At 39.7% G+C, this 16,434-nt stretch overlaps 1 protein-coding gene across 3 annotated transcripts; it reads right to left on the minus strand.

Moving 5' to 3' along the window:
• Window positions 1-12,136: 12,136 nt before the first annotated feature.
• LOC125242315 (gloverin-like) lies at window positions 12,137-15,281 on the minus strand. Of its 3 annotated transcripts, none has more exons than XM_048151085.1 (5): window positions 15,208-15,281; window positions 14,822-14,910; window positions 14,085-14,205; window positions 13,828-14,013; window positions 12,137-12,564 (listed from the first exon to the last, which is right to left on the minus strand). In XM_048151085.1, the coding sequence occupies exons 2-5, from the start codon at window positions 14,902-14,904 to the stop codon at window positions 12,433-12,435; spliced, it is 522 nt and encodes a 173-aa protein (XP_048007042.1). In that variant the 5' UTR covers window positions 14,905-14,910; window positions 15,208-15,281; the 3' UTR covers window positions 12,137-12,432. The 3 variants fall into 3 exon arrangements, with proteins under 3 accessions (XP_048007042.1, XP_048007043.1, XP_048007045.1); XM_048151086.1 differs by having other exon boundaries at window positions 15,154-15,242; XM_048151088.1 differs by having other exon boundaries at window positions 12,536-12,724; window positions 13,805-14,013.
• Window positions 15,282-16,434: the final 1,153 nt, after the last annotated feature.

Here is a 16,434-nt window from a genome sequence, read left to right on the forward strand (position 1 = left end):
CCGCTGCGGCGCGGGCGCGTGCTGCGCGCAGGTGCGGCAGCGGCGCACGGCGCGCTCCACGTCGCGCGACATGCCCGGCCACCACATCACCTCCCTGGCGCGCCGCTTGCACCGGTCTATGCCGAGGTGGCCCTCGTGTACACGCGATATCATCTCTGACCTGAGACCGCTCGGAATAAACACCAGATTGTTCTTGAATATCACGCCCTCTGTATATTCAAAGCATTCCCTTGCGTCCCATAACGCTCGCACGGATTCATCAGACTCATGTTTCGAGACAGGCCATCCATTTTTCATATAATTTATTAAAACTTGACATACCTTGTCTTCGCGAGTGAATTGTCTTACTGTATCCATCCTGCAATCACTTATGCGCACCAACCGCAACAGGAAACAGGTTTGGTCGTCTACTTCTTGTGATACCTTATCGCTCATTAAGTCTGGAAGGGCCGCACGAGACAATGTATCCGCGATGAACATGTACTTTCCTGGTTTGTATACCACAGAGAAATCATACCTTTGAACCCGCAACATCATACGCTGCAACCGAGCCGGTACCGCGTCCAGTGATTTTTTAAACAGCGCTTCCAGCGGTTTGTGGTCGGTCTCAACTACCACGTCCGATTTCCCAAATACATATTGATGAAACCTCTCGAGAGCGAACACAATGGCCAGCATCTCTTTCTCGATCTGCGCATAGCGCTGCTGGGTGTCGGTGAGCGTGGCAGAAGCGAACTCCACCGGCCGCTCCTGCTGCAGGATCACCGCGCCCAGGGCCTGGCTGCTGGAGTCCACGGAGAGCACGCAGGGCTGGTCGGGTGCGAACAGCGCCAGCACCGGCGCCTCACACAGCGCCTGCTTCAGCGCGCGCACCACGCTCTCCTCGCACTCGCCCCAGCACCACTCGCTGTCTTTTTTAAGGAGATTTCTAAGCGGAGCTACTTGTTCTGAATAACACGGAATGAATTTGGCAACATAATTGATCATACCTAGAAACCTTTCCAAAGATTTCCTGTCACTGGGGCTGGGCATTTCTTTAATAGCTTTTAATTTGTGTTCGTCAATTTTAACCCCTTCAGAATTAAAAGTATGACCCAGATATGTTACCTCATTCACAGAAAATTCACATTTTTCTTTATTAAACTTTATACCTACTTGCCTTGCTCTTTCGAGCAAACTCCGCAATCGGTTGTCATGCTCCTCTTGCGTGCCTCCCCAAACGATGACGTCATCGACAAACGAATCTACACCTTCGAGGTCCTCCAGCAGCTGCCTTATTTTACTGTGAAACACTTCAGAAGCCGAATTAATTCCATACGGCAAACGTAAAAATTGGTACCTACCATATGGGGTACCAAATGTGCATAGATCAGCACTGTCATCGTCTAGCTGGATCATCCAGAACCCGGACCTAGCATCCAACTTACTGAAGTAGCACGCCCCCTTTAACTTTGTCGCAATTTCCATTACCGTGGGTAACGGGTAGTGCTGACGACGTACTACACGATTCAAGGGCCGCGGATCGAGGCACACACGGAAACTCCCATCTTTTTTAGCAGCCATAACTATGGCATTTACCCACGACGTGGGGTGCGTCACTTTACGTATGACACCTAGGCTCTCCATGCGATTCAGCTCGGTCAACAGCTGATCCCTGACACCCAGCGGTATCCGGCGCACAGGACAAATGCACGGACAAGCATCGTTCTCAATAGGTATCTTATACTGACCCGGGAGTTTACCTAAACCACTAAACAAGTCAGAATAATCATCAATGTCTAACGAATAAATACGCTTTACGAGACCCAATTCTTTTAAAGCGTATTTTCCTAGTATACTTTCATAATCATCAGTGTCATTACCTACTATGACCATTTTCAACATATTCTTGCTGCTTGTATATAAATTTAATGATACACGAACCAATGAAGGGAATAATATTACGACAATACGATTGGGCTTTTACACAATCGGTTCGTATATCTGACAGACTAAAACCTAATTTTACAAAATTAGATTTGGATATAACATTCAAATCAGCACCAGTATCCAATTTGAATTTATGTCTTACTAGTTTACCTGAACAAAATAACGGAAAAGATTCATACCACTCAGAGTCCTCGATGCGATTAATATCCTGTATAGTGTCCATATAATATAACTCGTCATCGTTCTCCTGTATCTGGTACACTTTGTTTGACTTACGACCGGGACACACTTTTTTAAAATGACCTCTTTGCCCGCACAAGAAACACTTTACACTTTTAGCCGCGCAACGAGCCCCGCCGTCACAATTACTTTCCGCACAAGATGCACATAATCGCTCCCTCGCGCCCGCGGCCGCTCCCGCGCCGCCAGCCGCCGCGCCGCCGCCGCCGGCCGCCGAGCGCGCGCCGCCGCGGCCTCCGCGCCAGCCCCGGCGCGCCGTCCCGCGTCCGTAACCCGAGCGATTCCTCAACACATCTACCGACAAACTGTCCACGGACTCCTTTTTTACGCCTTCGATCTCCCGGTTCTCTTCGCTTGTTATTTCACCCGCCTGACATATACGTATAGCTTTTTCTAATGTCAAGCCGTCTGTGCGCAAGAGTCTATCCCGTACTACGCTATCCTTGATCCCGCACACGATGCGATCGCGTAGCAAGCCATCTTCGAGTTTATCGAACTCGCACTGTTGACTAATTATCTTCAAAGCGGTTACGTATTCATCGATTCCTTCGCCCGCCTCCTGACTTCGTGTAAAAAACTTAAACCGCAACATAATAACGTTTGGTTTTGTGCCGAAATGCTGATCAAACTTTTCAATCACCTTATCTATGTTATCACGGTCCTCTTTTTTGTCAAACTTCAAAGTGGTAAAAACATCGTACCCCTCGGGCCCAATCAGGTTTATTAATAAACTCGCTTGTAGATCCGTAGATTCCTTGTACACGCCCGACGCCTTCAAAAACACTTGAAACTGTTTTAACCATTTACGCCATGAATCAGCACGATTCGCCGGACCGCCTTCTAACGATAATTCCGCAGGAGGACGCGCGTGCTCCATTGTTGAAAACACGTATTTACTAAAAGTCCACTGGAATTGGTGTTAAGAGTTCGCACAAAACACTAAAATATATATTTTGTTAATTATTTCCGAGCACCGCTGCCACCATGAAGTAAACACAAAGATGGCTGGATATAGACTGATTTATTAAATAAGTAAACCTACCCACATAGGTATTTATAAATATGCTACACAAATTATAAACAAATCAATTATGTTCGGGACCAGCCTGCGTAATTGCGTATGGTTGGGTAGGGCAAACAGGAAATAGCAAGGCGACGAACAGGTCTGGTACCGACTACAAAAATAATTGATTTGTTTATAATTTGGATGTTTAGATTATTGCAATCCGATAAGAAATCTGAATTCGAAGGTTTATTATTTTTGGCTTTTTAGTTTCTCCGTGTTTTGTAACACGCTTTTTTTTTTGAAGGCGGTTTTATTTTTTGTTATTTATCATAGCAACACACTGTTTTCACGCGAAAATGACTCAATAGTTGCCACATAATATAAAGTGTTTTACATAGACAGTGGCGCCCCTATTAATTTCTATTCTTTTGCTACTCCAGGTTGTAAGTCAAACTCATCAGAATTCGACGCAGTACGTAAACAATATCTTTCGTTCTAAAAGCTGGTAATCGTTTAAAATTTAATGGACCGGAACGGCTAGGTTGCGTAATTTATTTACAGTCATTGCGATTCTTATCACGTCTGTGTGGAAACTCCGTTACAATTTAGTGCCTCTTGATCGCCAGAGGTTCTGTACGATAGAAACATTGTTATTTGTTTTAGTAGGCTTTGCCCAAAATTGGTTTGTAACTGCTCGTTCCAATATTGATACGTGAGCAAGCGAAAAATTGAAAAATAAAACCACAAACATAGCAAGCAGAGCGAACAAAGTGGTATTTTGAGCATTGTGACGAAAGTAGTTTAACGTTTAAGTAACAGTAACTAATAGGCTACTAGACTCATATCGAATTTGGTACAAGGAATGATTGTTTTCTGTAGTATTTGACATAAGAAACCAATGTTAATAGATTTTGAGTATTGAAAGTGTGAGGAGACTACGTATTTTCAATTAAAAATGTGTGTAATTTTTTTTTTAACTTTGGCCACCGAAAACGCTGTCAGCCATGTAGTGACGTCATATAACCTAACTTAACTTCATGTCGAGTCAATCACTGATATAATGAACTTTAATTTAGTGTTCAATTCGACTTACGTCATGCACAGACAATCTATAGATTAACATGGCTAATGTTGTTTTTGCCTGATTACGTGAAAGTATAATTTAAAAATGTTATTTGCGGTTTTCATGTCGTAATAAAATATGGTAATATTTTTTTAGGTTAATTGGACAGCAATTAATAATATAAGATAGACTTTTAAAAGGGTCAAGTAGCCTATTCAGGGCCATACTCGATACAGTAAGTCTATATTCTTTATTGTACGATTAGAATATTGACATTGTTACAGTCATGATTGGACGAAATCGGCTATAAACAGAGATAACAATGAGGAGGCACACTCAAAGGTTATGACAGATGGCGCCATCCTATTAGTCCATTGCACAGATAAAGAATTTCATACGTGAGAGCGAGGAGCTGATATTTGTTTTCTCTCTCACACATATGAATAACAGTGACATGCCTAGACACTTGCACAGGCGCCGCCTGGCGGGATAAAATGTCAGTGTGCCTCCTCATTGTAAAGATTGGACTTAAGGTCATCATTAAAGAGTCCATATTTCTTTGACTGATACCATAAAATCAAGACTGACAAGACTATTTCCAGAGGTAGACAGTTCACATTCAACTGCTCAAGTTTCAGTGCCAATAACTAAACTTGGCTGTTCCGGGATTAAAAAAAAAAGAAAATTCTGTGAAAATGTTTTATTAATATGATTGCAAATAGTTAAATCGCCGCTAACGAGTCCAAAGAGTAATAAAGTGAATAAGAGTAATAAATGAATCATTATTTTAATAGTTTTTAACCGACTTCAAAAAAGGAGGAGGTTCTCAATTCGACTGAATGTTTTTTTTTTTTTTTTTTATGTATGTTCCTCGATATCTTCGAGAATTGTGGACCGATTTTCAAAATTTTTTTTTTTGATCGAACGGGTATAACCCCGAGATGGTCCCATTGGCACCAAGTCAAGGTCTGATGATGGGATCCTGGAGAAATCGAGGGAACTCTTCAAATGTTAAAGGCACATGTGATGTTTTTAGTGTATTTTTCAAAGGTAAACCAGTATTTACGCCTGATGGTAATAATTTTATGTGGCTGAGCTGATGATGGAAGGTCAACTCCTCAATGGTTAGGAGTTAAAGGATAATTCTTTCACTAGTGTACATGTATTCGGACTGATACGTATAATATCAATAGGAACCACTAAAAATCAACAAATAAATAAACTTTTTAACAAAAAATAAAACCGCCTTCAAAAATAAGCGCGTTACAAAACACGGAGAAACTAAAAAGCAAAAAATAATAAACCTTTTAATTCAGATTTCTTATCGTATTGCAATAATCTAAACATCCAAATTATAAACAAATCAATTATTTTTGGAGTCGGTGCCAGCCTGCGTATGGTTGGGTGGGGCAAACAGGCAATAGCAAGGCGACAAACAGGTCTGGTACCGACTGCAAAAATAATTGATTTGTTTATAATTTGGATGTTTAGATTATTGCAATACGATAAGAAATCTGAATTCAAAGGTTTATTATTTTTTGCTTTTTAGTTTCTCCGTGTTTTGTAACGCGCTTATTTTTGAAGGCGGTTTTATTTTTTGTTAAAAAGTTTATCTTACTTATTTTCTTACCCAGGCCACACCTCGGACACTGGCGATCAAATGTATGAAAGAGGCGCGTTCCTAGCACACAGTCTAAGCTCGTGTAAGTGAACGCGTACTAAGCTTGTATGAGTGAAATATGACAGGTCGACTGTTCGCGTTTTCGACAGGCGGTACCTATGAGGTAACCGAGAGGGGTGGGCGGCACTTTCAGTGGGGAGCGGGAGTGGCCATACTGTACGATAATACTCTTTATTATACTGTGCCCAGGCCCAGTAGCGGTGATCTGATACAAATAGACAGCGCTCTTTAGATATTGACGGCCTCTTAATTCATTTACTAGCTGCCAAAGGGCCCCTGAAAAAGGAAGTTACTTAGGTGATTGCATTATGCTGGAAGATTTATGATTCCCGCTCCATTATCATTGATTTCGTGACTGGGGCTTCTTCAGGTTTTTACTTTAATATTTATGGTTCTTACGGCGTTATTTTATTGACGCATGTAAAAATACAATAATAATTATGTATGTTAAATACAATAATTACACCAACCTCTTTCCGTGGGTAGAAGTCGACTGTGGAATAATGGTTCAATAGGCGAGACGACTAAAAAAAACTAATTAGTCCGTCAGTTAGATTATCAAATAATTTTAAACACGTATTTTTTCTTTTTCCTTTTAAACGAAAAATGACGACGGTACAGTGCGTTGAAGTTTCGCGTGACGCGTGACGTCACGCCTAGGTACAATTTTTACTTAGAAGTGACGTCACAAGCCCCCACTCCGGAACTTTGATGCTCTATATCTTTGAATTTTTTCATTAATTAGAAAAAGCGAAAAATATGTGTTCAGTATTTTTGGACGATCTAACTGACGGACTAAACAGAATGCCATTTTTTTTATGTTGTCGTCATATCTATTGCTGTGTGTGCGATAGGGTATAGAGGTAAAGTCACTGCAATATCAGAATTTCGTTGTTATTGCTAACGCCGTGTCTTGCGTGGGCGACGGTCGCGCGACCGTCGCCGTCGCGTCTCATACTTCCATATCGATAAGGTTTGATTTCGTATGCGTCGCATCGCCGTCGCGCGACCATCGCGCGACCGTCGCCCACGCAAGCCACGGCGTAAGAGTGGAACTAAAATAGAGCAGTTTTATCTAGTCTGCCTACTTTTTTTGAATGCAGGCATGAGTTTATGTAAACTTGTAAAGGCTGACCAGAAATATACGACTATTTTATTATCAAGAGGGCGCTGTTATTCTGATGTATACGGTTACAGTTCAGTTTATAGTTTGAAGAAAATAGTTCTAATGAAATTCCGCAACATGGCGCGTTGTCATAATTATGTATACTTTTGGTCAAACTTTATGTATGTATAATACGTTATTGAGTACCGTATTATCAACTCAAGTTACATATAGGTACCTGCTACTGCTCCGGCTACCCAGCTGACCTACTCCTAAACTGGATTTGCCCGAACATTATATTTATAGTTAGTGCAACATCTTTCAGAGGACATAGTTTCAAGTATGTACACCCAATTTCACCTGGAATATGTATGTGCCCAACTAAAGTGCAGCGTGTAATCCGTTAAATTCTCGCGGGCACGACACGTGAACACGGGTAACCCGGATCCGTGCATTTCGGGGAGCCGGACGTGTAACACGCTTCAATCACGGCCGCTCAGAGAGCGGTATTTACTCTGTATATAGAGGGCGCGTTTCCATTGCACTGGGTCGGGTCTGTATGTAGGTCGTGGTAACATTTTTGTAGTACTATTTTGAAAATTTTTAGGGAAATATTTCCCAAAATCGAGTTGTGTAATGACATATTTACTGGATTAACTATGTTCGAATTTGGTTCCTTCAAAATCTTTCTATTTCATGGCGCATGCATTTAACTGGCATGCCCTTACAAAATTACTGGCAAATGGACTGGCATGCAAGTATTTTGTACGTGGTCTGTGAATCGCAGGAATAAGGCCCTAGTTCGCTTTCCTTACAATGTTTCCTTTGCTAAATATCAAATTACATTTCGTACAGAACTGAAAAAGTTATTGGTTTCGTTCGATAGTACTAGCAAGGATTTGAACCTACCAACTTGGATACGATCGCTCCGTTACTGTGAGATTACGAGTTCAATTCCGTAAATTCGTCGATCATTCAACTTATTTAGTAATCAGTATTTTTATTATTTACGTCCATAGGTAATACAAGGTGTTACATTTCGTTTGTACAGCTATGAAACCCAAAAGGGCACTGCATTATAACTTAAATCTAAATTATCTAAATACATAGTGATAATTATAACTATCTATGACTTAAGGCTATCTATTAAATATACACTGTTTTAGGAAGAGAACATTTCTTATAAAGTAATCTAAACCTAAATCGGTAAAATAAGGTAGAGACCAAGATAAAATTGTGAAATCACGTTGTCAGTTTTGGTGTAGACTTATTTTCCCTCACCATTACTAGACTAGACTTATTTTCTAGTCGGAAAAACTAAACGCTGTCTAGTTAAGTACGCATCGTGAGACAACGAAAACGCGTCACTTCCCGTACAGTGCCTAGTCAACATAATGGATGAGCATTGCATTTGGCCAGCGCCCAAATTTACTGCTACACATAGATACTGCATGCTACCACCATACTATAAAAGGGGCTTATGCGCAGACCTTCGGTCCGTGTATACCACCTTTTAGTCGTGACTACATAGTCGGATGTTCATATTTCGGAGTATTAAGGGATCAAAGTTAGTAATAGATTATTTACCTATGTGGCTATTTAAAGTAAATACAAAGTGAAATTGGAAATATTTTTTTATCATAACATATGAAACTAGACTGAGGTACTGCAATATTTTTGCAATAATCACAAATTGTAGAGAGGTAGGTAATGTTTGATTGAAATTATTAATAGGTCGCCTAGTTATAGCAAGATATGACTTAATGGTCATTGTTCTATGTTCCGGTGATTGACCGAGCGTGTCAAGAGGAAGAGAGGAAGCTGAAGATCTCAACTTCAAGTTTTCGTTTGAGTTGAAATTAATTCCTTAATTACGGACATTCTATGCAATTCTCATTCATCTTGAAATTTTGTGACCAGTGGCCCGTTTCTCGAAAGGTACAAGCCTTGTATTACAAGTGTATTTCCATGACAACCCATACGATTTGACAGTTCGCGCACTTGTAAAACAAGGCTTGTACCTTTCGAGAAACGGGCCCCAGGTAGAATTCGGTAGTTTGATATAAAAAGTGTATTATTTTTTCTGTCGTATTGTTTTATACAAACGTTTCAACTGGCATAAATAAGGTCAATATGGATAAGTGTGTCATAAGGATAAGTGTGTCTGGCCTTCACATTTTACCTTTCTACGCATTGTCACAGGTGTTTTGAGAGTTTACACTTCTGCTACTTGCTCACACGATTAGTAGTAAACGTATGAACTCTGAATCAACACTTATTTTTAAATAGGTCAAATGCGAAGGCCAGACACACTTTCCCTTATACACACTTAACCGTATTCACCTTACTAAAAAACACTTACCTAAGTCTAAAGTACCTAAGTCAGCAGTGATAATCGGCTCGGGCACTTTCGTGAAAAAGATTCAAAAACCTTTTTTTCTAAAATAGGTTTTAATGTTTTTCCTACTCAGAATCAGGAGCCCTTTCGATCCTACTAGGTACTTAATTTTTCCACTTCGTTATCATTTTTTAAACACTTTGTTCAGAGCGGTTACAAAGTGGAAAGTATGCAAAATAATAGAAAATTTTGGGACCATTTTTTGTCTCTTGTTTTTGTCCTAGATCGAAAGGGCTCGTGATTCTGAGTAGGAGAAACATAAAATTTACCTACCTTAGAAAAAATATTTTTGGTGATTGTTCTCGCGAAAATGCCCAATCACTCAACAAAGTATTTTGAATTCAAAATCCCATAGAACCGTGATCGAATCCCATGAAATCGCATTTGTACAGTCAACTACAAAGAGATGTATCCATGTTAGTCTTACAAAATGGAGGAATTTTTAGTATGCAAAAATTATTTACCCTTGCTTCGTGACATTTTCGGTATCCGACAAAGCTTACACAATCATCGATTCGTTTAATATGCCACAATGATGTATACGACTACGTTTCCTCTTAATTTACACTTATAAACCTCTTTTATTGCCTATCTCAGCGTATTGACAAATGAAGATAAACTCCAAATGTTATAAAGATATGTAGCCAATATCTTTAAATTCAGAACAGGATCCAAACAAAAGATTTTCAAATTTGAAAACAAAAAATAAATGTCTTCTTTATGTAGTTTTTTAAGACGCAACAGGAGCTAAAATGCTTAAATGGAATGGTCACATTACAAGCAAAGGCCCCCCCTTTCAAATTGGAAACTTTAGTTAAATATACTCTTGTTGTTAACTGGGTTAATAGAAAACAGTTGTCTATCGAGGTGCCGCACTCGTCTATTTTCTCCTCCAAAACTTAATCAATCGTAACAAAATTTGAGAACTTTTTTGTTTAATTAGTTTTTTTTTGCTAATTCTTACTAATTTTGAATTTTACACTTTAATTTTGAACTTTTTTTCCGCCATAATCAATAAGGCTGTTTTTGAAAATTTGGGTCTTTGAGTTTCAAAAACCAGGGAGAAAATAGTAGCGTTTGTAAGTGGAGTATTAACTACTCCTCTTGCGTCTTAATTCAGTTCGCCATTTCTATTCGTTAAAAAAAACGTATAGACGGAGAACTAGCTACGGAAAAGGTATGCAGTTTATAGAACCATGGAATCTGTCTAGTAAGTGTAAAGTGATTAATAAATTCAGCGGTGGGTGTATGAGCTAGCTACGAAAATAAGTATGCAATTTATATAGCCAAGAAATTCCTTTAGTTAGTTTGTTGAATTGCAATTTAAATTGCAAACCTATTTTCCTAGGTAGCTTCCACAAACATCACTGAACAGCTGCCAGGCGCCCGGAGTTATTGATAATGATAGTAAGGCGTATTAACAAAACAAATTTCGTGGCTCTATAAATTGCATGCCTTTTTCCGTAGCCAGCTCTTAGTCTATGTCTGTGCCGTAACCTGATATAAAGAAGATTTGACCTATGTGCGATTACAATGATCGCTTTGACGTCTGACTGACACTGACAACTCACGAAAGCAGTGCAGACTTGTCATTGCATACATCTATCTCATGTTATTGGAGAAATAATACTTCTTTGTTGGCGTCTGGCAAACTATTCAAAATGGATACATATCTTTAGAATATTGAAATATGACTTATATTTGTAATGACATAGTGATAGGTAATAAATGAAGGTTCCAGATATACATTCATAGGAACTTTGGTTGGATACATAATAACAGCGCTTTAAACGAATCGATGATTGTGTAACATTAGTCGGATACTGAAAATGTCACGAAGCAAGGGTAAATATTTTTTGCATACTAAAAGTTCCTGCATTTTGTAAGACTAACGTGTATACATCTCTTTGTAGTTGACTGTGGACGGACAGACAGACATGGCGAAACTATAAGGGTTCCTAGTTGACTACGGAACCCTAAAAATTGAATATATTGCTGCATTTGATTTAGTTTGATGTTTTATAGTAAGTATTTTGTTCATGTTGGTGTGGTGAAAAAAATTGTGTTTCACTCGGTGGCAAAGTTTGTTTAACCTACGTGCCTTGAAACCCTCCCAACGCTCAAGATTCCACTTTTTGGACCACTCGCTACGCTCGCAGTTCAATATTGGAATCTTTCGCTTGCTGGGGTATCAATATTGGCACGTACGGTTAAACAACAACTTTGCCCCCTTGTAAAACAAATAACTATTCCGTACTACTACTACTGGCCTTATTAGCGTCTACTTCAGACGATTTAAGGTGCAATGTCCGAGAAACATTGCTGTTAGTGGCAAAACAGACTTCCGCGCTAGTGCGAAAAAACATATCGTCACTACCTCACTACTTAAAAAATCTCGTATCTCACGCTGCTCCCCAAAGTTAAAATGCAGTAAGTCTATATGCATTCCATACATACTACAATTTTCTTTTCATTGACAGACGAAGATACAAGTTTTTTTTAAAGTAGTGACGATATATGACTACCTAGTACCTACCCAGTTACCTTTACCTACTGCAAAATGCTCTTCAGATTATTTCTAAGTTCAGAAATTTTATCCTACAATGCCGTCAATTTGAAAAACACAAATATTTGTATTTCTGTTACCTCTATGTTTTGACTGGTCTGATTGAGAAGAAATTACTACAAAAAACACGATAATTAAAAAAATTAAGGACTGTTAAACAAGCGATTTAATTATTAAAAACCTTTAATCTAAGTATATCACATTTGCTACATAATATAATTGAACACTTGAAAGCGTAACATTGTGGTCGTTCATCCAAACAGCTGTATTCTGTTGTAGTGTTATAAAGTAAAGGTAACTAGTCGTTTCAATTACTTCCCACATCGCACTGTGTACTGCTTCATATCAATGAGCTACCTGACTCTGTCATTGTAATTGTGTGATAAGTATAACATTAACTTGGGGTCAGCTATCTCTGCAGCTGGCTATACACTGGAGTTGAGGTTAAAACTTGTGTTCTATCTGTGCTTTGACGTTGACGTCGGGCTTGGCCCCGCCGGTGTGGGAAAGACCGCCGCCGGCTGAAAACTGCGTGTTCTTATCCAGGTTCCATACTCCTGCAGCGCTCGCATCCACCTGATAAAAATAATGTTAAATCACCTATTATTAGAATATTCAGACATTCTTATGATGTGAATATCAAACATACTATTCACTCTTAAAATAGGAGTTCTAAATCAAGTATAAAAATCTAATAAGTATCTTAAAAAAAGGACGGTAAGGGGTATAAGTAGTTCCCAAGGTCCCAAGAGAATAAGCAGGTCCCAAGAGATACGATCTGGTGGAGCCTTCGCAAGAAGAACGTCCCCGAGCACTATGTCAACATCATTGCCGACATGTACAGGGGGGCACGATCGATGGTGCGGACAGTGGTGGGTGAGACGAAACCAGTAGCGGTCACGGAAGGCGTTCACCAAGGCTCGGTACTGAGCCCCTTCCTGTTTTGCTTGGCTTTGGACTCACTTACCGAAGAGGCGCAAGATACAGCAAAGTGGACATTTATATACGCTGATGATGTAGCCATTTGCGCGGAAAGTCGGCGTGAGCTACAAAATGCCCTTTTGTCATGGAAACACCAGTTACAAGCCGGAGGCCTAGTGCTGAGTATTTCCAAAACCCAGTTTCTCTCCCTAAATGAACCCAACCAAAGCGACGATAGCCCGATATCCATCGATGGGCAACTAGTCACTAAGTGCAAACAATACAAATATCTGGGTGGTATGATGCACTCTTCTGGGGACATCGGATGCAATATTCAGCACCGTATAGCAGCTGCATGGCTGAAGTGGCGCGAAGTGACTGGTGTCACTTGTGACAAAAAATGCCGGTCAAACTGAAGGGCTTAGTCTACAAGACCATAATACGGCCCGTACTGATGTACGGCAGCGAGACGTGGGCAGTTAAGCAGAAGGATGTGCATACTATTCAAGTTGCCGAAATGAAGATGCTGAGATGGATGTGCGGCGTCACCAGGCTCGATAGGATCCGCAACGAGTACGTGCGAGGCAGCCTGGGCGTACGCGACATCGCGGACAAAATGCAGGAAAGTAGGCCGCGATGGTATGGGCATGTAGGGAGAAGACCACCAGAATACGTTGGAAATTTAGCACTACGTTTCTCTATCCCCGGTAAGAGAGGCAGAGGAAAACCGAAGACAAGATGGAGGGACGTAGTGCTAAAAGATATGGCTGAGTGCAGAGTGTCCGAAGACGACGTCAAGGATAGGGCGAAGTGGAAGCGGCTGACGAGGAAAGCTGACCCCACCACCATGTGGGATTAATAGCTTGGAAGAGAGAGAGAAGGGGTATAAGTAGTTAAGTGTAATCTCAATTCACTTACCGTGGTTTTACCATGGATCTGCTTGCTGATGTCCAAGGCAGCTTTAGCGTTGTCATTGGCCCAGTCGAGCTTACCCCCGAAATGGCTGGAGTCCCCGGCGGGACTTAGCACGCGGCTGCCGTAAGCTTGCGCGTCCAATTTGCCCCGTGCATCGTTGAAGATCGTCTCTTTGTAGCCTCCCTTGCCCTGGGGAAAATTTTGTTTTTAAAATACAGACAGTAAAATAAAACAATACAAAAAGAATAAAAAGTACTTACGAATAAACCCTGGTCGTTGGAGCCCAATGTTCCAAAGACCTTGCCGTTACCGACTGATCTGTCCCACGTGACGTCTCTTGCGTGTCGGACATTTTTGGCCCACGGGTAGTGGTTCGGATACCTGAAGAAGGACGCAAATGTTACATTATAGTACATTTAGTTCTGAGGGTTCATCGGCATCACACACTTTTATTCAGAACTATACTGTAAGCGATAACACTACAAATACTGGGTGCGTAGCCGAATGGCACAAACGCTCACGAAACGCTCACGAAACGAAACGCTAGTAGATATCTATCACAGACAGAGCCGGATTACGTTTCGTTTTCGTTTGGCGTCGGAGAAATGCCATTCGGCTACGGGGCCTGGCCCCGTAGCCGAATGGCATTTCTCCGACGCCAAACGAAAGCGATACGCCGCTGGCTCTGTCGCGCCAATACGCAAGCGCGATAGAGATAGATATCTACTAGCGCTTCGTTTCGTGAGCGTTTCGTGAGCGATTGTGCCATTCGGCTAGCCACCCTGGTAATATAATGCGAGTTTCAAAATAGTTTTACAATAGAGGCCGCCTCATTGTTACAGGCCAAATAACTTAAAATGTTATGGTTGGTACAGTTTTACCCCGACTAAAGGGTAAAAGTGAATGAAATTGCTAGTAGCGCAAGTGACTCCTAAATATATCTAAACATAGAAATATAAGTCCTGATTTAAAATTGTAATCCCTTTTATATCTTTACCTTTCTTTGTATCCTGGGGGGACCGACACTTGAGCCATCGCCACACACACCAGAGCAACCAAAATAGTAATGGTAGACTGCATTTTTATCTGAAATATAATTGAATATTAAAATACATTACCAAATATTTTGCTTTATATTGGTAAGTTATGTAGCTGGTACTAGAATTACTCAGAACAATTAAAAAAATATTAACATTGTGTTTACAGCCCTACTTCAAAGGTAAGTTTTAAAAAAGATCTTCATAAAAGTTAAAAAGTATCCGCTAATTAGTCGAATAACACATTTACACATTAGGCAAGATATTCAGCTTTATCATTCTAAAAAATTACCTTATTATCCCACAGTCGAATAACACTAAAAGTATATAATAAACAACAACGTACCTACTCAAGATGGGTTCAGTAATGTAAGAAAGCTTCTTCCTTAGTGTAAGTAGGAAGTTATTGCTCGCATATATATACGAAACTGGGCAAAAGGTAAAGTCCCCATAGTTACTCTACAAAAACCGTGAGTCACGCCAGAGTTGTGTATATTGCTGATTCAACATTAATTACAGTCAAAAAATTAAGTATAGTTTTTAATTCATATAGTAATCGGATACATTTCATAGACATATTAGTGTCAAGAGTGATTTAGTCAAACCAAATCGTTGATTTAGACACTGTTTCCGACATGAAACAGTAGGAATTATATAAAATCCTTATTAAATTGTTCCAGTTTGTAAGCGTTTTACGTCATAACTTTTTAGTCAAAATGTGAGTTTCTAAGAAAGAGGGGCCTTCATTTAATGTATATTTATAAATCTATATAGAATTGTCTCTACACTGAGAGAAAATACAACCAGTTTTCATGTTCGTTCAACAAGTTTTTTGGTTAAAATAGCGCCTACGTGCTCTTTGGTTCAAACAACAAGCTACTTGTCATTTGAATCGGCAATATATTTGAATCAACAAGTCGATTTTATAAAAACAACCTGACACATATTGTTTTAAACATACGTTTGGCTGATTCAAACGGATAAACCGCAAGAAGTCGAACTTGTTAAATTCACAATGCAAATTTCTCTCAGTGTAGAGCTAATTTTTGACGAAGGTTTAAGAATGTTGGAATCCGGCCGTAGTCGGGGTCATTCCCCCAGTCCGATGACGTCATAAGCAAATAATGAAACAAGAAATTAATTGCTCATATTTGGAGTGATTACTTTATGATATAAATAACGAGCAACAGAGATGTATTCAATTTGTTATGTTCTTCCAATAGATAGATTAGATTAGATTTCTTTATTTCATGATAAAAATTACACTATAAATTTGTTACATGTCAAAATTATGTTTATCTTCTCATCATGATCTTCAAAAATTACATAATAAATTCCAAATAAAAATAATTGTGTCTCCCAAATGAGGATCGTCATTTACAAAGAAAGAAAATACACATGCCAAGCTAAATAAAATTAATAAATTAAGTTACAATATCATGAAATTATCACGAAGCAAGAAAATATTATATAACAGAGAAATATAGGTATAATTATATCATCGGTCATTAAAAATTCAAATCCATGTACTCATTTACAGAGTACATGGGGTTATCTAACAAAAGGTTTCTCA

The sequence above is a fragment of the Leguminivora glycinivorella genome, chromosome 2, assembly GCF_023078275.1.
Source record: "Leguminivora glycinivorella isolate SPB_JAAS2020 chromosome 2, LegGlyc_1.1, whole genome shotgun sequence".
In the NCBI taxonomy this organism is placed as follows: Eukaryota; Metazoa; Arthropoda; class Insecta; order Lepidoptera; family Tortricidae; genus Leguminivora; species Leguminivora glycinivorella.

What these genes read in the sequence shown, in the direction of transcription:
- LOC125242315 (XM_048151085.1), bottom strand. Translation starts at nt 14,904, where the DNA reads ATGCAGTCTACCATTACTATTTTGGTTGCTCTGGTGTGTGTGGCGATG. An exon ending in CCCCCAGGATACAAAGAAAG is followed by an intron (nt 14,206 to 14,821) that starts GTAAAGATATAA and finishes GTCCTTCTTCAG; the next exon opens with GTATCCGAACCACTACCCGT. An exon ending in AGATCCATGGTAAAACCACG is followed by an intron (nt 12,565 to 13,827) that starts GTAAGTGAATTG and finishes TATTTTTATCAG; the next exon opens with GTGGATGCGAGCGCTGCAGG.